General features: G+C 41.0%; 1 protein-coding gene across 1 annotated transcript; it reads right to left on the bottom strand.

The window, feature by feature from the left end:
• Positions 1-21,784: 21,784 nt before the first annotated feature.
• Positions 21,785-23,479, bottom strand: LOC139297774 (gap junction delta-2 protein). Its single transcript, XM_070920568.1, has 2 exons — positions 23,409-23,479; positions 21,785-22,628 (listed from the first exon to the last, which is right to left on the bottom strand). Exons 1-2 carry the CDS (start codon positions 23,477-23,479, stop codon positions 21,785-21,787), a joined length of 915 nt encoding a protein of 304 aa, XP_070776669.1.
• Between the last annotated feature and the right edge of the window lie 421 nt (positions 23,480-23,900).

Raw genomic sequence — 23,900 nt, 5'->3', positions numbered from 1 at the left:
AGGCAAGAAGCAGAGCGGTGAGGCACAGCGAGGCAGAGGCTGCAGACACAAAGCGGATTGATGTCCTGCCCCTGTACGTGGCCAGTTTTGAATAAAGATATATCTGTTACTAAGGCAGGGAGGAGGCTGCGGCCCTCAGGCAGCGAGACAGAGTGACACAGCAGAACTCTGCAGTATTTTATCAGACAATATACGATGGAATGCAGGAACATTTTATCATAGGAAAGAGGTAGATGATAGTTTAGAATACAATTCATACAAGGTAATAAATGGTGGGTAAATCATGCAAGACAAGGTTCACTTCTGTATAAGCTTTGGCCTGTGGGAACATTGTTGCTTTTACAAGCCATTTAGCCCAAGCAGCAACATATGATACACTGGTTCTACCCAGAGGGGTGCAAATAATAAACTCTCATTGTGACAGTGCTGATACCATTGTTTAGAGCTAATCCAAAAAAACCTACTGTAGGTGGTGTCAAGACTCATCCTCCCAAGAAAAACGACAGAATCAGTGGTTTCGGCGAGTGCCCCAAAATGACACGTTTACGTTCAAGTAAACACGTGTTTGTTTGAACATGTCGAGCAGCCGTAGTAATTATTACGAAGTCAGGTGCCGTCGTCATTGAGGGACGAGGTCGCTTGGATGGATGGGTCAACAAAAACACCAGACTTTAACACAGGAGGCTGCTGTTCATTTTCCATTTCTTGCCAAAAGTCAACGCTATTATCCATGACCACAATCATTCCGGTAATAAAACAAGCCGCCTTGTGGTTGAAGACCTTTTGGGGTTTGTGACAATGTGTGCATTCGACAGACATTGTTAGCAAAAGTAAGCTATTTGTGCCAAATTCTTAATGCAAACCGTTACTCAGGGAATGGGCTTCTGATTTTGGCGATAAAAAACGATCAAAGGTCAATCAACATAATGAGATGCAATAAACAAGAGTGAGTGATAATGACCGAATTGAATAAAATGATGTTCTTTTTTACAAATATGTATATTAGTGAAGCCTATATCATATATACCGAATACCACATTATCTGTTCCATTTGGCAGCAAAGTCTTGATGGAAAGTAGAGGCTCTAAAGGATAGAACAACTTTTGCAATGAGGGCAGTAAATCCTCAATTTCATGTAGGAGGACAGGGAAAATGGGAGCAGGGCAGACGAGCAGACAGAGACTCAAAGTAAGAAGTAAGTTTCACACAGAGGCCTGACAGGAGACACAGGGAACAAGCGTGTCCAAGGTATCGTTGGGCATCCCGTGTGTTGCGCATGACGGCACACATACCCACACCCACATACCAACATACATTCACACTCTGGTGACAATACGCTTCACCCACTCATCCCCTGACACCGTGTGAATGACAAGGTAGCATTCAAGTCACAGTGTGAAATCTTTGGAACGCTCATGCTTGTACACACAAACACGTGTGACTCACCTACAGATAGCACTTAACGTATGCAGGGATGGAGACAGATAGAGACGGTCTGTGTTACTGCAGATCATTCTCCAAAACAAAACAGGCGGATTCCACCTTCCTCCAGTGGGTTTGCATCGGGAAAGAGATTAACACTCCTCCTTTTTTCAGAATCTTTTATGGCGTGAAACAGAGTAGTGGCTCGGATACAGCGCAGAAATATGTTGCATTGCCTAAAGTGGGGGTTTTGAAGTCACAGATAATCTGCTTTTGAAACAATGAGATAGTGTTGCTTTTCATTCGGCTCAGTTAAGCCTGGCTCCAAATGAGGAGAGGGAGATAGTGTGGATCAAACGTTTTTTTTGTGTCGAATCCCAAAATGTTACAGCTCTTTAAAGTCACAACAGCTACAAATTCTCCATCTATTGTGCTGACTTCTTTTGCAGATGATGGAATTTAGCATTTTGGACAAAAATAATCCTTGTGAAGTACTGATCTCAAACATCAATGGAAAAAGAAGCCAGGCTCTTTTTTTTAACAGATGTGTGCTGTATTTTCGCTTAATCTGCACATTGGTAGACTGGTAAGAAAATACAGAAAGTATAGAGAACATTAGATGATTCCACAGTAAATGAATTTCAGTGGCATGATCCTAGCCTATGAGTACCCATAATCAAACTACACACATAATTTCCTTCCAGACAATTTTCTTTAAGAAACTTTGAGAGTGAAGTTCAAATCCTGCATGCTGTCTCATCTGCACACACCTGGTTAATATCTGCATAAATTGGACATGATTGTTAAATTACCTGTTTTGGAAAGTTACCAAAATTGTCTGACTCAGCCACCCCCCCCCCCCCCCCCCCAGGTTCTGCTGTCAGAAAGAGGTGTGGGGGCAGGGGGTTTAGACACTGTTAGATGATCCAATATGTACTTCTTTGAAGCATGCTGAGGCCCCTATGTTGGTGATGTTTCCATCACCCTAGTCTTGTCAGTTTACCCGAGGGATTTATTACTCATCTCATACTGTCATTCTGTTTTTTCAAAGTGTACTGTTACTATTGTCATTTCTGTCTTCTCTGCTCATATGAAACCTACTGCATGTCCATGCCTTCTGTTTTGCTCCTCATGAGGTTTCTTCCTTTGTTCTTCTTAGACTCAAATCAATGATCAGTGGACAGAGAGTGTTGTATGTTCTACAGATTATAAGGCCCTTTTAGGCAAATTTGTGGTTTTGGGCTTAATGAATAAAATTGACTTCTTGGAACATATACAATATGTTGTATAGACCTGACTGAAACAGCAGCAGCAGCAGCATTCAGATTTAATTTATATATACACTGATACATGACCGTAGTGAGTATGAGCTGTGTATGAGCAGTTGTCTGTTATTGCTATATGACCATAAAGACCATGTTTTTTATATTCAAATAATAAATTACAAGAATATACAGACCATTGCGTGTGTTTGTAAAACATATTATGGTTTTATCCAGTAATAAACTCCTGAGCTGAACTCTTGAACTTGGAATGTAAACCTGCCGATGTGGTATGTATATTTAATTTCCTCATTGAATGTGTTTACCAATGAAAGGGAATTATTTATTAGGTCAATTTAGTCCAATCCATATCTTGCATGTTGGTAATGGACAGCTTTTTATTACTTTTATTATTATCATTAGCGGGGTTGTGATGCGTGAAGCTCACTCGAGCTGTTATTTAGATTTATGCAGAACATAAATTCTGATCCTTTTGTTCTCCTGCCTTTTATTTGTATGGTAATGTTTGAGAAAGAAGCGTGAAGCTGAATGACGTTTCTGTATTACACCGAATATAAGCCGTGCTGTGTAGAATACTAACTATTGTATCAGGATGTGAGGGCAGAGAAGGACAAAGCAGCACACTGCAGAGTGTGTCAAAACAGAGATCAAAACGACATGTTTCTCATTGAAATTTTAGTGAGGAAAATTGCTTCAGGAAACCAACAACATTCAAAGTGATTTGTACATGGGGAGATCTTCAGGTTTTAGTCTGCACACATTACTCAATGTTGGCCCTGTAGAGCAGAGGAGAGGTCGGGGGGGTAAAAAGGGGAGAAAAACTGAAAGAAGCAGAGAACACAGAGTCCTGAGCACACAAATCCATGTTTGCTAATGGAAACGGGCTGCTTCTCGGCCCTGCCACATTCAAAAGAGCCCGGACCGTCGACTGTGCTTTAATCTTCAGCAGGTGCACAAACAGAAAATAGACATGAGGAAGGGGGGAAACAAAGGTTAAGTGGAAAAAACGCATCACAAAATGGAAACCATAGCAACTTGCTGCAGGTATAAAGTGACTGCCCATTACATAATACAGCTAAATTGGCAACCACTCAATCACACTGTGTTCCATTAACGAGCAGCAGTTTAGTTTTATCAATGTAATTCAACAGAGCCATTTATAATAACTCTGTCATCAGTCATTCTGGGTTTTCACTTTTTCTTACCTGTGAGTCACTGCAGGCCACCTCACCCATGAAGCAAAGTATCATTGTCTTTTTGCCAAGCATTACATTTATCATCATTTCTATATCAAGCCTGCCTACTTTAACCCTTACCCTAACCCTAACCCTTTATTATCCACCATTATCAGCAGTTCCCCTCAGTTAAACAAAGCTTTATAGCCTCTTCCAGCTCATTGTTTTGGTTCTTTACTGTTTTGGTTCACTCGCACCGCCCTCATAGCATTATTTTTGGTCGCAGCTGGCAGTTATCTTACCTGTCCAGCAAACAGCAGACAGACAAAGTTAGCTGGTTCACATAGTGGAGCATTTATTTGCTAAAGAGCCAGGTATTTCCTGAACAAGACCAAAACAGAGATAAAGCATGACCCACATTAATGAATAATGTTGCTTTGTAATTGCTGGATGTGTGAGTAGGCAACTGTTTGCTGTTCACCATATCAACTTACAAGACAATAATATGTGATAGTTTTGTTTATAGCTTCTTTCTGCTGAAGTGGACAGTTTGTTATGTGAATTAATGCCTTTGTGAAGCTTACAGTATTTCATTTTTGGAGACACATTATCAATAATGTGTTGACTGGCCCCTATGGTACTTGTTCAGGCTGTAGATTGTACTGTTAATTGATTGCATTGACTTGTGTTCATTCAGTGAGCACCACAGGATTGGACAAGGATTGTCTTCCCACTCTATGTCACCCACAAGTGCCCATAACAACATTTGTATGTCTGTATGTTTGCATGTTTGTGTAGCGTAGTATGTTTGCAGTCTGAATAGCCTCTGGCATCTCTCAGAAACAGAGTCGGAGACGAGAGATGAGGACAGCACATTGGCCACAGCTGAGCTCTGGCACTGATGAGAAAACAAGTAATCAAAGAGACATGAAGAAGAGGAGATGCTCCAGATTTGTGATAGGAAGGAACTAACGAAGGAATGGAAGGAGGGTAGTCTGTGGTGTTTTCATAGCGTTGTATTGGTCTTTCCCACTTATGATGCTGACTGTGGTGGCTGACAGGCATGGTGTCTTACTAGACAGCTGTCGGGCTGGATGTGAGTGTGCATTTGTGCTCCTACAGTTCCTATATCACCGTGGAGGCAAAATAGAGCAAATAAGATCTCAGACTCTTCATCTTGAGTCAGCTAATGGAGTGTGAGAAAGCAGGGCAGCAGCTCTTGTTTCCCTCCTGTAAGCTGACAGCCCGGTCACTGTATGGCACCGTGGTCTCCTCGCACGAACAGCAGCAAGCTGAGCCGTTGCAGTTTGGAGTCCATCATGCAAGCGTGACATGTGTTACTCGGTCTCACTCAGATGTGTTGGGCAGTGAATGATGCAGCAGGTGTGAAAAGCCTTTAGAATGAGCTAAGGAGCTGCGCATACCTCTATGGTACAGCAGCTGTGGATGTCTATAGGTGCACACAGAGAGGTGTGGCCCATACACACTGTGCATTTCAGACAGTCAGGTAAAAAAACAATGTTGACAGTTCCGGTGACTGAGTGTGTTATGCCATCACCTATGTGATATTAACAAGCATAAAAATGTAGCACTAGCAGTGCAGGTTATTTACATCGGCTATGCAGTGTCGTAAAGATGTCTGGGAGAAATGCATTTAGATATTGCAGCAGAAGTACAACAATATTCTTTATTCTGTACTGATCCTTCACAAATTAAATGAAAAGTATAATCCCTGTAATAGCCTTTGGCCTTTCAGCCAGACACATTAAATCCTCCTTATCTAGGGGCGCTGCAGTGACCCCTCTAGTAGAGAATGTTCAAATTAAATGTTAAAAAAAAAGTTGCTTCCCCTGTGCCTTGGAAATATTGTACAAAATTGTCTATTTTTTAAAATTACTTTCCCCTAGGCTACAATATAAAACAGAGAAGAATTGAATAGAAAGTATGTCACTACCTGAATATGGAGGTGCGGACTCTCAGGTGAGCAATGGAGTGACTCAGGAGAGGCTCCCATGAGTCCCTGATTGAAGACATCCATGAATCATCACTTAAGGGGCCAAGCTGAAGTTTGTGTGTTTGTTTTTGTATCATATAATTCTCATCATTCAGCCCTTTCTGAGTCCATCTCTCTGGAGATGGACATCAGGACATCCTGCGTCACCACTCGTCTGTCAGCACCGCCAAACAACTTCAGTTTTTATCACAAACTCACTCTCCCCTCCATTGTTTCCTGTCACTTGAGAGCAGGAAGTGGGACATATGCACTGGGACATCGGGCAGGGGAGAGGGGAAACTGGTTGGCTGATAGGAGACATCAGTCCTGAGGGAACGCTCTCAGCCTTTTGACAGAAAAAATGACTGACAGTGAGTGTTTGCCCGGCTGGCAGACATGGGCACCCAGAGGTGGGTGAGTGGAGAGGGCCAGAATGGCAAAAGATGTGCCAGAGCGGGGACAACAAACAAGGTCATGCAAACTGTGTCACCATCAAAACTATGAAGGGGCAAAAGGGCTTTTGAGGTGATAGCAGACATGTAGTTTTTAAAAGAATGATGTGGCCCATATGGAATGAATGGACTCAAACATTTACGTTTAGATACACAGAAACGTATTATTGCATTAAAGGATATAAGAAATCTTCTATCTGTAGATGGTGAAAAAGCAAAGAACTACTGAAGAACATACTGTTCAACACATTATGAGTCCTCTGCATGGGTCTGGTTTATCGCAACTGATGATTTTCTTAGTATAATGTACTCACAAAGTTAATTGCTGAGATCTGGGAACATAGCAACATCACTAAAACAAAGGCAGATATTGGGCAGCTTTCAGCAGGTCTGGCAGTTTGGACCCATCACCAGCAGGTAAAGGACAGGAACTCAGTAACAAACATTTAGGTTAATTGAAGGTGAATATAACAAATCAATTAATTGAACTGAATGTATTAATAAATGAACTGAGTGGTTATTTCATTAACAATCTGAATGATGAAGATTACCCAAAATGACTTTTGTTACCAGATTAGCATGCTATACCCACATGCTAACATAACTCAGCCACAGAGACCTGGGCTACACAACTTAGCAACACAACCAGGACTACAGATGCACTGTGCCGACAGGATGGAATAAATAATAGAGCCGCAGGATAACTTTATCTGTCTGATCGTCTGACTGCTTGTGTTTCTTGCCTCGTTAGACTTTGCTATAGAGATGTCGCTGTGCCCCCAGATCTCAGCAACTGGTGAGTGCAATGTTATTATAGCCAATAGAAATAAAGCCAAAACTATGACAAATTGAAATAAACTGGAATTGTCCTTTGTGTTTGGAGGTGAAAAGACATTGATGATTTAAAATAAGACTGATAGAAATAGAGTATAACACAATATTTAATGATGTCTCTTTGCACAACATTTATAAACTACGTAAAATATGGCCTATATACCGCAACGCTGTAAACGAATACAAGGCTCAGCTCTGAAAGTGTGGAGATAGTTATCTCCAGGCAGACATCTTCATGAGCACAGTTGCACCTCAGCTCTGATGAATTATGCACTTCAGGATCATCCCAAACGTGTTTTTTGGGAGGATTTGGGTTTCTGCTCTGTACCCTGTGTAGTAGTAAACACTGCATGATTTATCAAAGGCTAGAAACAGCTTGTATGACTGCTGCAGGTTCCCGCAGAGGAGGGGAGCAACTTGCATGAAAGTATGTGGCTTCTTCTGGCTAATGCTGGATGGCATAGGCTCTGTCTGCATGAGTGAGGTCATATCTGCAAACAAGGAAGCTGTGGTGAAGTCATGTCTGGCTAGCTGGAAGAGACAGCAGTCTGAGGGAAACACGTGTGGCCTCATCCACTTATGCCTCGACTTCCCATTTCCTCTATTTCTCTGTAAATCTTGTTCTTTCTCTCTCGTGCTTCTCTCCCTCACTGAAGTGTATTTTTCTTTCCCTGCTCACCCTTCCTTACATTTCCTTTGTTCTGGCCATGTTCTGATTCACGGCACCCATGATGAGGCACAGAGGTGATGTAATGCAGATCTGCACTCATGAATGTTTGAGCAGAAATTTCACACTCTATTTCAGTCATGTGAGAGGCCAGTGCGAAACCGGGATTGACTGAGCATTTTGTACATGTGGTCTTGCTCTGTGCCGCCAATCCAGCAAATAAAAAAAGTTGTTGATATGGAGCTCAAAGTAAAACAACAACCTCAGATAAATGAAGGCTCACATAAATTGTATTGCATAGATTATAATTCCACAATAATTACTGCATTTGGGAGACATTAAATATATGGAGGCAGCCATAAATCTATAGTTTTTCTTTATTGTGCACGTCTGCAGTGCAACTATTTACATAGATTTGCATATGTTAACTAATATAATTTGTTTAGTGCTGAAATGATTAGTTGGTGAATCCATTATTCAATTTACAATTTTAATAATTGATGTGTCTTTGCAGTCATTTATCAAACAGAAAATGACAAGCATGTACTCATCAAATGTGAAGGATTTGCTCCTTTTTTATTTTACATTATTTTAAATTAAATGTCTTTGGGTTTTGGACTGTTGTTTGGGCAAAATAAGACATTTGAATATGTCACTTTGGGCTCCATAAAATTGTGATCACAATTTTCTCTGATGTTCCACACATGAATGATGAATTATGAATGATTGTTAGATGCTGCCCTAAAAATATAAATGAAGAAAGGGAAAGATTAGCAGAAAAAAAAATGAGTAGGTTATTGAGAAGAAGAAAAGCAGAAAGGTTTAGGAAAATTTGTGTTGGCATTAGACGAATACTCTGCATGCGTGATGGCATTTTTGAATGTCTGTGTTTATGTACACGTCTGGATAAAAAGAGGAGAGCTCCAGTAACCCAGAGAGAGAGTGATGATAATAGCACAGTCTTTGCCAGATGTGTGACGTCTCTCGAGGGGGAACCCTGGTGCACTGTGCTTCAGGATTAATCGTTTGAATAAAAGAAAACATAATTAAAACCTTCCCTCATGCCCAGGCAATCAAACAGAGAGACAGAGAGGGGGGTGGGCAGCTTTGATGGATAACCAATTCCAGCCCCCCACATCCCAACCCCCCCCACCCTACACACACACTTGCACAACATGTCCTTAGCTGAGATGACGTACTGTACATAAGCACAGAGAGCACAATTGATTGCCCCTGTCTCTCAAATGCGGACGGTGTCAATTTTTCCTGCGTGGCATTACAGCGGCCACGAGGCGGGATGGCAGCTGAAGTTTTGATTGTCACATGAATCAGCTGGGCAGTAGGATTCAGTGGGAGTGGAGGGCATTGACATACAGTATCCATGGACTGTCGGTTTGTTAGAGGTGTTGAAGGAGGATGGCCTCCCATGACTACAGTAGACTGCACTCAGTTGTTTAATGTTTGCAGACAATCATGGAGCATGGGCTTGCTCAGATTGTGTGATTAATAGTCTTTATGTGTACAAGAGGTTTAAAAAGTCTTTCCTCTGTGTAAGGAAAAGGCCGAACAGGAGGGAAAGGAGAGCAATAAAGGAACACAGTGAATGATAACTGCAGCTGCAGGACTGGAAGAGGTCATCTGTCCAGAGTGTTAAACGCTTACTTATTTATAACTATGGATATTTTTTCTTCTAACTTTAATGAATAAGTCTACTGATATTCTATATTTTGTCTCATTGCCAACAAAACCCATGAAAAGACTAAATTTAGCAATGAAGATGTAAATTATTCCACTGTGCCATAGACCTAAATTGTTGTCCACATGTTTCCTCATTACAATGAACATGGGCACTGTAGTTTATTATGAGTCAGTAGTCCCCAACAAATAGACTGTTTACTCCAGTTTGCTAAAAACTACAGTGTCCTGTCGTGTAGGAAATTTCTTTAAACATTAACTTCTTCAATAGGAACAAATGGGCTTAGAGCTGAGAATCACAAACAAGCTGGGGAAGACGGAAAGTATTGAACACATTGTTGGATTTGTGGACAACAAAAACATAGAATATTGCCAGCCTTATATACTTATACCACAAATGTCATTTTATAGAAAAATACTGATAACATTTCAAAGCAAGTTTTCAGGTGCTTCAGTCTGGAAATGATAGAGTAAAGAAAACTCTACTTAATTTATACAGTTTTGTGAGATGTGTGTGTTTGCACTGGATATTTTCACCCAAGCAGAACAGATTACTATATAAAATATTATTTAATACGGGTGGTTTTAGTTCATATGCCTTCTGGCTGTTTAAAAAGCTTCCTCTGCAATCTCAGTAATGACTTGGCAAGCTACAAACCAGCACTTGATATTCGTGAGGCGATTCTATAGTCTTGTGCATCAACCTCAGGAGTACACAGTGTTCTGTCCATGATGGCTGGGCACAGTTTTATTGTGTGTGTGTGTGTGATAGAGAGAGAGAGGGCACTGCTTTGTTTAAATCATGGCTTGCACATGAGTAGAGCTTCTGCACAGAGGACATTCCCATTCTGCAGTGTGTGGTGCTGCAGGGGAGGACTGTGGGGGACAGCTGCTCGCTCAGGTCATGTGAACCCAAATCTCTGTTTAGAGGGAGACCAGCTTGTCTCCAGTTGTGCCTCCTAAGGCCATGGGAGAGCTCCCAGACCAGCCCGAGCCTGAGCAGCTCTCACTGGAGAAGCACGGCACCAAACCCCTTTTACATGCCAGTGGGAAGAAAACAAGGAAATGATAGAAAGAGAATACAACTTGAATACAACTGAGAATAGATTAGTTATCATGTTAAATCTTTGGATACCTGAAAGCTAATGTTAAATTTAAACATATTCAAAATATGGTTCAACTTTTTGTTAGGCTGCCATGACAAATAGTATATTACGACTGTAGTAAGTGAATATATTTTACTGCCAAATATAAAAATAAATGGAAATGCATCACTCATCCTGACATGAAATGCATATTGAAAGTCATGATACAGAATGAACATCAATACTGATAAATTATCAATGAAGTCGGCATTAGTTCATGTGATCACCTAATGCTACATGGATCATCATTTGTGCGAGTTAAATCAGATTAGATATGATCAGATTAAACATAAACCAATTAAGTTGCTAAAAACTTCTCAGACTGGTGCGTTTGATTGACATCTACAAATAAAATAAATGAACCCCTAACCCAAAGACTCTCTCTCTTTATGGGGACAGTGATGAATCAGATGTCCAGTAAAAGGCAGTTTCAGAATCCACCTTGTTAACCATATGTTGAGTACCCTTATTAAAGTGTTACCCATACATACATTTCAAAGGTTTACATCATACATACTAATCTGGGATTAGCATAAAAAATGTACATTAACGTTTGTACTAACCTCTTAAATTGAAGATTGTGTTTCCTGATGTTAAGAGGACAGTGATCACTGCCAGTTACAGTCCTCTTGAGAGAAGCGCAGATTTGAAAATGTTTCCCGAGATAAAAAGTAAAGACAAAAAAGGGGAAATTACACAAATAATCTTTTTATTATGCATTACATTCTCCTAAACAAACTAAAAACCACTAAAGGTTTTTCACAAAAGGTATTTTGTTGTCAGATTTTGTACTAAGATATTGTAGTAATTCAAAATAGACACTGATAAATTCATTTTTTTGAACATAAGAACAAAATAATGAGCTATTTATACCTTATGTAAAAAAAAAGAAGCAACTACATGTCATATGGTAAATTTAAAAAATGATACACAGTGTCAGTCTAATAGTTTAAACCCACAGTGATACAGTATCAGTGATGTTGTTGTCAATAATGTGTAATTGCTACAATAGATGAAACAGTGTTGTGTTGTTATCAAGTCAACTAGGACCAAGCTGGATATTTGCCAAATTAAGTCAGCTACTGGCTACTGGCTACCTGGTCGGCCAGCAGTAGCCTTTTGGCTTCTGTTTGGGCAGATGCGATGCAAGACATCTACAGGTTAACAATTCAGGTCGGAAATTAGTCTAAAAATGTGTTTTGCTGGTTTTCTTTAAAAGAGGAAGGGAAACATTGCACTTGTCCTGTACAAATCAGCACAATCAGCACAAAGTGTCTTCAAGATTCAAGATTCATTGTTATACTGGACTAAACCTGTGCAAACTCGCCATTTTCCAACAGTGTTCTCATTAACAACTGAAGAAATGGAATTATCTCACCTCACCGGCAGAAAATAAGGTTTTAAAGGCTAATGGCTTGTAAAGAGAGATATTTTTTAGCAGTGTGAGAACATAAATCAGCTGAAGTCAGGAGAAACAGACCTTCAGCAGGTAGAGCCCATCTGTTTGCTGCTGGTGTATTGATCCCAGAATACCATTAAGCCATTTCTTTATGGATTCCACTGCATCAGCACCCTGAAGCTACAGCACCTTATTCTGCCCTCGCTGGCCTCGTGCAGGTCCTCATTGTTCCTACCACCCCTGCAATGATTTTTGACCTGCCTGTCCAGTGATGGAACTTAACTATGTACTTTACTTTCCACGTACTTGTACTTTACTTGACTACATTTCAGACGGAAGTCTTACTTAAAGTAGTACTTTTTACTATTATAAAGCAACATTAAGCTACCCAGCAGTAAGTAATATTAAATTTAGCCTCACCTTACCAGCTACAACATTAAAGTGATGCTTACACATTCATGCATCAATAACTATGATCCAATTGTAATAGATATATTATTCTGAAACAGGTTATTGTGCGTAACTATAACTTTGGCACATTTTGCTGCTAGTACCTTTGTACTTCTACTCAAGTAAAAATTTGCATGTAGGACTTTTACTTGTGACAGAGTATTTCTACACTGTTGTATTGGTACCTTTACTTAAGTAAAAGGTCTGACTACTTCTTCCACCACTGTGCCTCTCCCCAGCTCTTCTAACAGCACTGAAATTGGTCAGGTTCCATGGTCACGACAGTTTCTTGACATTGGTCGCTAATTTATTGATTTCTGTTAACGGTTATGCTTTTATTATATAATATTTATGTCTTTTTTTTACAATTAGATTCTCATCTACACTATTTTGCTCTTGCAGCATCCAAATACAGCTTGTTAATTATGAAAATCGTGGCTGTAAGGACAAGCTGGCATGGGAAAGCAGAGAATCATTAGCACAATCAACACTTGCTTTACGCCAAAGCCCTGCTGCTATGGTCTCGTCCAACTCGCAAATTTACGCCAGCTTCGTCAGAGAATTTAATGACACTCAGATTACAATTGATCTCTCCTGATCAACTGAAATTTCATGCACACATTTCAAGTGTCTTACAGCTAAGACATCTTCTGGCTCACAGAGCTGGGTTTCTTGTGTGGGGGAGGTGTTGTGTGTGTGTGTGTGTGTGTGTGTGTGTGTGTGTGTGTGTGTAACTGGACGGCTTGGAAGGAGGGTCTAACACAAGATTTCTCAGTCTAATTAACGCTTCAGCAACAACAACGCCAGCATACGTTTCTACATAAATTTCCCAGCAGCCCTGTTTTCATTTGAAACACTGAGAAGGGAGCAACTCAGCGTGTGTGCTTGGAGGCTTATGGGAAATGTGTGTGTCTGTGTGTGTGTGTGTGTGTGTGTGTGTGTGTGTGTGTGTGTGTGTTTCCTATCGTAGGTCATCTTGGGCAAATGCTGCATTCAGACACACCATTGGGAGTATTTGTGGTTCATAGCTGACGGGCAACTTGGGGTTAGTGCTACCATCTGCATCATATCGCCAAGATGCACAAAGATCAGAGATTTCAATTAAAAGTTTTACAGCAAACAGACAGATGTAGGATTCTGGTATCTCTGTGAGTTTTCATGATGAATATGTGATGGGGTTAAACTCTTGAGTCATCGCTCAGCTGTCTTAAGAGCTCACATGCACAGACAGTATAAGATGAAAAGGCACGAAAGAAATTAAACATACAAACCCTATGGGATGCATTTATATTGCTGTAAATTTGTTCTGAGATGAGAGCGTGAGATGTGTTCTTCCTGTGTTTTGGAATATAAAAGATAAGTCTGATAATGACAAGTCAACAGATAATCTACTGCACGGCCCTGGGTGAGTGTTAAATGAGTGATACATTCAGTCTATACAAGACGAGAGACATTTTTTCAGGATGTTACACTAACTGGCTGAGTGCTCTCAAACAGCTTTTCTACAAGACACTTTTTTGAAATCCTCTTGCAGATCACAGAAGGATTCTCAGAAGCATGCATTTAAAAGGTGTGGCCTACTTTCAACTAAACACTACACTGCAGACCAGAAAAAAAAAACCTGTACATCGTAGTGCAATCCAGTACAACAGTCCTGTAATAAATACCTGTTGTCAAAGACAGAGGTCTGCTGACATTTTTAGGTTAGCAGCTAACAATTTGGTTCAAGTTGGAGTACAATATTAGCCTAGTTAATTTGTTAACAGTTTGGATATGGTTAGCTCACAGTTTCATTTTATTAGCTAACAGTTGGGTTTAGTTTAGAGGCAACAGAGGTGTTGATTCATCTCTATCCATGCCAATATCCATACTAATGATGTTGACCTTGACACATAGGCTACACTAGAATGGCAAATCTGGTTGCCATGGTAATTTACTATGTCCCACTATTAACCAAACCCCCGTTCTCTGTTTGAGAAAGAACGTTTACTTAAAACCAGGAAGTAACACTGGCTGGAACAAAATGCTACCATTTTTTAATGCATACCAGCAGCACCACAAAGTACGGCATCAAAACATGCCACAAACCTGTCAACATGCAAGCAAAAACTAAACATCTTAACCAAGTTACGGTAGAATAATAAAGTATATCATCAAGAACAACTAAATTGTGAGTTCAGCTATATTTAAGTTAACACGGAGAGCAGGAAGAAACATGTGCCAGTGGAGACACAGAATCTGTCCGCCTAACACTCAACAAATATTGACTTTAATGTGCCATTTGGCTGTTTCTTGACCAAAAGAGGAGTATGAAGAAGAGATTTAGCTGTTTTCCGCTGCTATTTCAGATTTATACCCGGCATAGTCTGACCTGTAATAAACTTTCGTGCCTGTATTCAATAGACGAGGCTATTACAATATTAAAAATGCATTTGTCTAAATTAAAGAAGTGTAGCCCAATATTTCATGATACACTATTAATTAATTACAGTAATAGGTCCATGTGGCAGAATTCACTTTTATTAATCTTGCTTCCTTTTTCAAAATGTTTGGGTTGTGATTTAACACATTTGCTGTAGCCAGATTTCACTTGAATCCCCCACCTATACTATTTCTAAGCATTGGTTCAAAACCCAACCAATGGTGTTTCTAAATAGTGCTGCATCGAAAAAATACTGAAAGCTGCATTATAAAGTGTGATCTCATACCTTTTCTTTGGGGCTCAGTAAATCGACTACCACGTGATTCACGGCAAAGTGGCATCACATCAGAATGGGAGTGGGGGGATGGGTGAAGGAGTGGGAGAGGGGTAGGAAGGGAGAGAACAGGAGCATACTAAGGAGGGAGAGAGAGGTACTGAAACAGCAAGGAGTGGAGGGAAAGAGAGAGGTAGATTCTTCAGCAGGAGGGCAAGGAAATAAGGAAGGGAAGGGAGGAAAGAGATACTCACATAAAATCAGCTGAGAAAAGCAGACAGCAATGTGGCTGGTTCACACAGAGTCCAAAGGGTGAACCACAGTGAGGTAGAATAGATGATGAACAAACCAAGCAGCAGCGGCAGAGTCAGTGAGTCCAACCCACATTGTGTAATCTTACACTTCCCCTGGGATTAAGAAGCTTCCGAATTCACCATCAAAGTGGCGATATTTGTATAATTTCTTTGTTTCTCTTTGTTTCATTTCATTACCAGCCTACTTTTAGCAGCAGCTTCCTCACACATCAGGCTGCAAAGCAGGAAAGTTAAAAGCTGGTCTTTTTATTCTGCAGCCACAAATCTCACAAGATGGGTATTATCTTCTATCCCTGTGTGCCTCTGTGTTACAAAGTTGTGATTCATATTCTTCTCCGTGTGTGATTGCATTTCAGTGGAGGGAGCTGTAAATTAATATCTCTATACCTCTGCCTTTGTGTCTCTTCCATCTTCCAAAGCACTCTGCTATTCTTTGCCTCCCTATATTGGTACAAGTCCAATTGACCGTCAAACACTTCTGTGTCTGATTAACACTTGCCAGCCACTGATTTTTATTGGCTGTGTAATGGTGCAGAACCTAAACATTTATCAGGGTCGATGGGCTTTGTGTAGTACAAGCTATTAGGGAATGTGGAGGAGGCGAGTGGGCATAGAAAGTAAGAAGGAGCAGTAGGTGTCAGAATGAACTGTCACCTCTGGAGGGAAATTAAAGATGTCACAAGCAGGAAATTGTTCAGGTTTTGTTTTTGCTGCAGCGTGTCTGTTTTGCATTAATGACAAACTACTTTACCAGAGAAAGTTGGTGCACTATGGCAAAAAGCTGTAGTATACAGAAGCTTGCGGCTTCCAAATGCGAGAGCCTCACAACAGAAAAAATGCTGAATGTAGAGAAAATAATTGGTAAAAATGCAAACAGGGAAAGTTATCTGGTCCCTTTCACAAAGTTCCAGCTTCACCCTAACTAACTCTACCTTAACCTGACCTACCTGGGTAAAAAGAGGAGGAATTCATCTGTTTTTTGGGTTTGGGTGCATTGTGTCCTCACCCAGGTGCTGTCTGTCCCACTGTGAACCTCTGGTTGACAAATCTGTGTATAATCCCCTAATGTTCTTAATCCCGGGGTCACATTAAAAAATGGATGAGAAATTAATCTGCTGTCAGGTCTGTCAGGTATATTTTGTCAGTGCCAGTGCTTATTTTCAACCAAATCCTTCTGTATGGGCCAATACGGCTCAACCACCAACCAAACCAGCCAGCCAAATCCCTCTGTGCAGACTCTGTCAAATGTTCTCTGTCCTTTTTGTCCTTGTACTGTGAAGATTTCATTAAAGTGGAGAAGTTTAAAAACAAAACACCCAAAGCACAGATCACATAACGAAAGTTTGGTGTTCTGCTTCTTTGAACTGCTATAAAGCAGAGTGGCGAGGAGGGAGAGAAACTCTTATGGCTGGAGACAGAGAAAACAACTTTACAGCCAGAAGAGAGCGAATGCTTTTGCTCCCCTGGCAGACGGAAAGTTCGAAACTTGGTCACACCTTGCAAATGCGTTACTGCCCCCCCCACCCCCACCCCCGTGGATGCAAACATCAAGTGTGTTTTGTTTCAATGTCTGCCATATCTGCCTATGCCATGCTATGCCGTGCGTATGTGCTGCAGTAACCAGGCTAATTTCATTGCTTCAGGCTGAGTGGATCAAAAAGACCCACATTCACTGTTTTTCTTCTTTTTGCTCTCCCCCTTTCATGCAGTAATCTGCGCAAAAGGCAGAATTAAAGCAGTGCTCCCCCGGAGCCAGCCTTCTCCTTTCAGATTGGTGAAAGAGGAGAAATCGGGAGGACATGCTTGTTTTGGGGGAAGAGGGATTGCAGGATTCACTCTCAGGTGAAAGTTCTGGTTAAATCTGTCACATTTTGTGAAAGGCCACACACAGAGCTGTAAGAACAACTGTCATGTGTGGGTATTTCCTCTCTTCCAAACGGTATTTCTATGATTACATTCAGGTGGATAACTTTAATTAAAGATAAACTGAAAAGAAAATAAGTTACAAATAATTATGTCAAAAGACAAATAGTACACAAACACAAATCCACAGACAGACACCAGATAATCTGAAGAGTCCTGTTATGATTGATTTGATTGTATTTTGGAATCTGTTCAACTGTCCTCGTCTAACACCTTATTCCAGGGGAGTTGTCAGTATGATGTAAGGTGGCTGCCATGATTGTTAATAAAGGTGTCAGCGCTTCAGCTCCATCACTCACCTGCACCAGTCTGGCCTTGTCCCTCAAATAAAAGCACACTCTGGTCATGGTATGTCACATCTGCAATTTCAAACCACTCGATATACTTTCCTTTTCCTTCTCCTGAGGAAACGACCACGAAACAGGTAGATCAGACCCCAAACTACTCACCCAGTTTGAAGCTAAACTGTTATGTAGCTAAATATATAATGCCATACTTGCTGGTATAAATCTTTTGTAATGTGTAAGACAAAATCTAAATGGTTAATGTACAAGTAGAAAACATTTTTGACTAATAAACACAGAAGCATATTTAACACCACGTAATCATCCTTTTGATCGGTCTCATTTCAACTCTGTGTTTTGGAAATGAGGAATAGTTTAATCTGCAAATGTTTAATTCCTTTGAAGTTAGGACACAGAGATGATTACAATGAAGTTCTTTTTTTATTATAGATTTCATTATCCTCCCCTGCAGCATGAACATTTTACACTTCTCTGCCAAACAATGACGTTCCCATTAGATCGGGTGCCTTCGGACAAAATCCTTTCAAACTGTGACCTACGGTATGACAGTTTTAGGGACGCAAAAATGTGTAGGAACCGCTGAACCTGCACCAGTCGGATTTTGACTCATGATAAATGTTCCTCAGATGATACTGGTGACTTCAACATTTCATACAGCAGCGGTAAACAGAGAACTGGAACAGCCTGTTTGCTGACCTACGAATATTATAGTACATTATGCTCCTTTAAAGTCAAACTTCCTAACCTTCTTCTTAGTGCCTACATGTAAATACTGAATATTTATGTTGTTATATTATGTATTGCCTGGTGTTTGTGTTTAATTAAGTGAATTTCTGTGCTTTTATGCATTCTGTGCTTCTCCGTACAAGTTGAGATACATTTGCATGAAATATGAACACATTTAAATTTGAACTGCTTTCAGGACGAATTCTCTCAGCTTCAGAAAAAGTAGTTGAGTAAGTGCACTTTATTGTAGAAGTGGAGAATTTAATTCAAAATAAAAATAATCTTTTACTTTTTTTAAATGACACATGCACACCCCTACAAATTGATGTGTGCAGCATATGATGATATGATTTAATAAGACTTGTTTTACCCTGAATGAACCGAGTTACTATGAGGTGGCCCACACTGCTCATAAAAACGCTGTTTGTTTATGATCTAAGAGCCTTCCACTCTCAGAGCATACACCCAGGGAGAAGACCTCTCTTTTAATATTAGGGTGTCTCTGTGTCGATGACTCACATTAAGGGGGGATACGTGTCTCTAAAAATCTCTGCCTTCATCCTGAGCACCTGCAATCTCATGAAATTGGAGGTGTTCCTGCAGTGTTTTGCCTTGTAGTCTTAAAATAGCTTGTGTGCAGCCTTGATGTGTTCTACCGCAGTTGTCAGGCTGGGTAAGGCCGGTAGATGAATGCATAGGTCCTTGAGATTACTTGATCTCTATGTTCAGTACGATTGCACTGTCTTAGATGTGTTAATCTGAACCGAGTGTCACGCACGTTTTACATACCGTCCACCAGCCAAATGCTCTAGTGGCTCTCATGACTACAAAAAATGCAGGCACACAGGTACAGTGTAATGTCTGCTGAGCCTTGCAACACTCACATGATGTAAATGCATGACAGCATGCATAATTGCATTGTAACATACCCCAATAATTTTTGCCATTTTGCTGGAGTTTGAAAGCAGATTTAATGTTGCAGGAAAATACAACTACTACTGCATTTAAACAATGTACTGTAAATGTGAAGTATTGATTTTCATTTATTTCTGTGATGCTGTTATGTAAATATCGAACTCTAATGTTTTAAAGGTTTTTTGCAGTGGGGCCCTTCAGGAGTAATTGAATGCCTAAAAATCTTGTAGATGAGCAGAAAGAAAAAAGAGAGGAAGACAAAGAGGCACACAGGCGTGCACTGCATTGCATCAGAGCGAAGTTAACAAACGGCTCTTCTTTCTTCTGTTTTTCTTTTTTCAAGTTCATGACTTAGAGAGAAATCTCAGGTCCCTGCTGAGTTGGAGATGGATGCGCCCGTGCCGCTGCTCTTCGATTTCTCCCGGCTTTGCAGAGTCATCCTGGCTGGGGAATCGTGAAGAGACCAGCCCTTCCCAGATCACCTGCGATGGTCAGCTGCAAATATCTCATCTTATCTTTCTGTGTTGTCTTTATTTCTGTCTTCTCTCTCTCTCTCTCTCTCTCTCTCTCTCTCTCTCTCTGTCTTCTCTCTCTCTCTCTCTCTCTGTCTCTCTCTCTCTCTCTCCCTTGTGTGGCCATATTCTTGAGCACTTCCCTTCTTTTTCTCTCCCCATCTTTTGTTTTCATTTTGACCTTCAAGAAGAGCGCACAACCTTCCCCTCAGTTCAGCCCGCTTTCTTACATCGTTTCTCAAATGAGAGAAGAAGGGATGAGCAGAGCGGCAGAAAGGGCAGCTCCCTCAGTATTCAGAATCATGATCGGCTTTTTGTCTTTCCTGCAGAGTACAAGGAAAGTCACAAACTAAGTTCACTGCAAATGTATAGCTCACCATAAGGGCTTAGGGCAGTTTTGGATCTGATGCGTGCATATAGACTAAAAGTTCCCTCGGGTCACTCTCTTATGGGGCATAAGTATTGATGTGTCTCATGGAAGCAGCATCAGTATTGCAACACATTGCAGAGTGATGAGATCCTGTACAAGGTGTGTCCTGCAGTGGGGTTTTTTTGTATAGAGTGGGTGTGGCTAAATCTTGATCACTGCACCAAGGCGAAACTTCCTCTGCATTTATATATATATATCTGTGTGATAGGTCAGTCAACACAAGCTAGAGTAGCAGACACAAAGTACTGCACCTCACACATTTCTGGTGTACATGAATCCCACTTTTATTTTCCACAGAAAAAAAAATGATGTTTGTTTTTTTTTTTCTGGTCTGTGTCGGTTACATTTAAAACCATTCTATGAAAAACTGTAGCACCAGAGCAGATTTCTATTGCCCATTCTTTGATAAAAACGTCAATTTGTGCTATTTTTCAGTTTTGATCAGCTTTGATTAGGGAGAGACATTTACTTCTTGTATATAAAAAAAAGACTAGCACTTCATTTCTTTTTCCAGTCATTTGCAAAATAAAACAGAAAACTGTATATCTTAGTATTTTTTTTCTTCATTTAAATCACAACAAATACATTTAAAGCAAATAAAAAATTGGGGCGGCATTTAGCATAATCCAAGCAGGGAATCAGCTTTCATGATGATTATTATATATTTATATATTTATATGTATACATATATATCATGTTTATATACAAGTATGGCACTTGATTACACAAAAGCAAGAAAAACACTTCACAAATAAAAGCAGTGGGCGCTTTGGTGTGTCATAAATTAAGGAAGTCACAGACGTTAGCGTTTGCAGCAAATTCACCAGATACTGTTTTGCAAGTCAGCTATAAAGCAATGGAATGGTTACATATGTTAAGGTCAGTGGTGCAACACAGGCAACAAAAAGACATGAATTACGCTGATGTATTCAACCATAGTCAGTAAGGATTTATATCTATGCATATATAAATCTGGATGATAGGTTTTTTTTTTCCTTTAACCACTGTGTATGGTGCCATTTAATTAGGTTGGTGCCAAAAAAAATGGATGGAAAGAAAATGTCTTAAAAACACCGTCAGGTCAGTAGCACATTTTGGATAAGGTCAGGCCCTCAAGTGTTCACCTCTTAGTGCAATTTTTGCATTTACTCTCTTCAAGTACAGCAGAACTAGCCCACAAAAGAGTAAATATGTGAACACGTTAACATGGTCTCCGTTTAGCATCTTACAGAGTATAAACGTTACTAAAAAGTTGCATCAGTGCAATAATAAATAAGTAAACAAACGTGTAATCCACGCTTGCCATGGAGTCCTTTTAAAGACCAACAAATCAAAAAAATCTGCCCACTCTTTTTAAGTCATGACACGAATTAGGCGTGCGGAGCTGTCCATCATGTCCATCATGGTTATTTTTTATACATGTTTTCACTCCTTCCTCCCCATGTGTGTTACACATAAGCAGAGTCACTTGACTGAGTGCGGCCGAAATTGGGCACACTCATCCTCGGCAAGTCCTTATTTCTGATCTCATAAATGGACTTCCGCCGAGCCTGCACGCCTCGCACGGCCGTTTTGATTTTCCTCCACCCCAAGTGGTTGAGTTCTGCCAGGTTCAGCACCACGCAGAACCCACTGACCGCGAACATGAAGACCAGGAACACCGTCTTCTCCGTGGGCCTGGACACGTAGCACTCGACATCTTTTATGCAGGGGTAGCGATCACATTCGTACACCGACGGGACGTTGAATCCATACAAGAAATACTGACCCACCAAAAAGCCTATTTCCAGCGCGTTTCTGAACACCACCTGGATGATGTAAAACCTGGAGATGCCCTCTTGTCGCCTCATTTTGGACTTTGTAGTTCTCATTGCCGAATTAGGGATCTCTTTGACTTCTAAACAGTCCGGCTCGGCTTCTTTGGTGGAGTTCTCCGTGTTCTGAAGTACTCCATTAACAATGGTGTTCTTTATCTTTTTGCTCTCGTCTCGCTTCAGTGAATCTTGATCCTTATCTAGTGTCAGATAGACTGTTGAGTACCGCCGCTCCTTCTGCTTGGCCGACTGGTGCACCGAGTACGTGATAAAACAAAGACTCGGGGTGCACACCATGATGATTTGAAAAACCCAATATCTAATGTGTGAAATGGGAAATGCCTTGTCGTAGCATGCCTGGTTGCAGCCCGGTTGTAAGGTGTTACAAACAAACATGGTCTGCTCGTCATCATAGACAGTCTCTCCAACTATTGCTACGATTAGAATCCGGAAGATGACCACCACTGTTAGTAGGATCCTAAAAAGCAAGCAAACAAACAAACAATGTGAAAATAAGTGTAAATATGTGTGCGTTAACTGATACAAATGTGGTGCAGTTGTGCGCCGCCTCGGTGGCTGAAGCGCTGAGTCCAATTCTGGTGTTGCGTTGGATTTAGGGAGCTGTCCAGTGCTGAAACAGGACGCTCTTGAGGAGGATATGTGTTTCTTATTGGGTTCTTCGTGTTATGCGTGTCTCAGTGTGTCTGTGTGGTTTGTATTGTCTGATTGAATGCATGAAATGGACATGTAAGCAATCGGCGTTGCTTTGACTGTACCTGTGTGAGCTTTGTTAATGGAAAGATGTGATAACGCCGACTCTCTCTCTCAATCTCAATCTCTTCCTGCCACCCCTGAGTGCACGCACACACACACACACACACACACACACACACACCACCACCACCACCACCACTCAAACTCACCAACAAACATCAAATGGATAAGTGGATGGATGAATACATGAAATGACATGTGAGATTTTTGTTTGGTTTAGGCTGTTTTTGCAGCACCATCCCACGTTCTGAAACGACAGCTGTCAACTGATTTACTCAGCTGTCTCGTTTAGAAGGAGGTGGAAAAAAGGATATCTGTGAAACAAGACAGAAAAAATCCACAACACAGACACGAAGGACTGGGCACCATGCTACAGAAGATCCTTGAGGCACAAGACAGAAACGGGGGACTGGGAACCATGCTAAAGACGATCCTGGAGGCTGCTGCGATTCTTCGGTTGTTCTTGGTTTTTTGGTGATCTTACCTTCCTATCATAGTAGAGTGCTGCTGGACAGCAGCCTCCAGGAGCCTCTCTAGTATAGTCCATTCCCCCATTTCTGAGCATCCGGAGAAGACGAGGGCACAACGGCACTCTGTTCAAATCCCTCCCAAAAAAAAGCGCGTTATTTCCCGTCCTCCTTCTCCCTGCCTCTCGTTGTTGTCACTCTCCAAAGCGTCCGATTTTAGCTAAAAAATGCATCCGTCACGGGATGCTGCTGCCGTCCTCGTTTTTCTCCGTCTCTCTGCGCGCTATCTGGTTGGTTATGTGCTGAGCGCGCAGCGCCAGTGAGCGTCCTGCTGTGTGTGCCGAGCGCTCCCACGACGTTACCACACTTTTCCTTGTCATGAGAGTCTGAAGGGCTGATTACTATAAGCCCTCCTATTTTCGATCTTCAGATCAGGTTGATGGGCTGCGCGCTGCGTCTGGATGGAGGGAGGTTGGATTTAATGTCTTGCCAGCGTTAATCCGCCTTTA

This window comes from Enoplosus armatus, chromosome 15 (assembly GCF_043641665.1).
Source record: "Enoplosus armatus isolate fEnoArm2 chromosome 15, fEnoArm2.hap1, whole genome shotgun sequence".
Classification (NCBI taxonomy): domain Eukaryota; kingdom Metazoa; phylum Chordata; class Actinopteri; order Centrarchiformes; family Enoplosidae; genus Enoplosus; species Enoplosus armatus.
The sequence above is the reverse complement of the archived record's forward strand: the minus strand, read 5'-3'. Positions and strand labels throughout refer to the sequence as shown.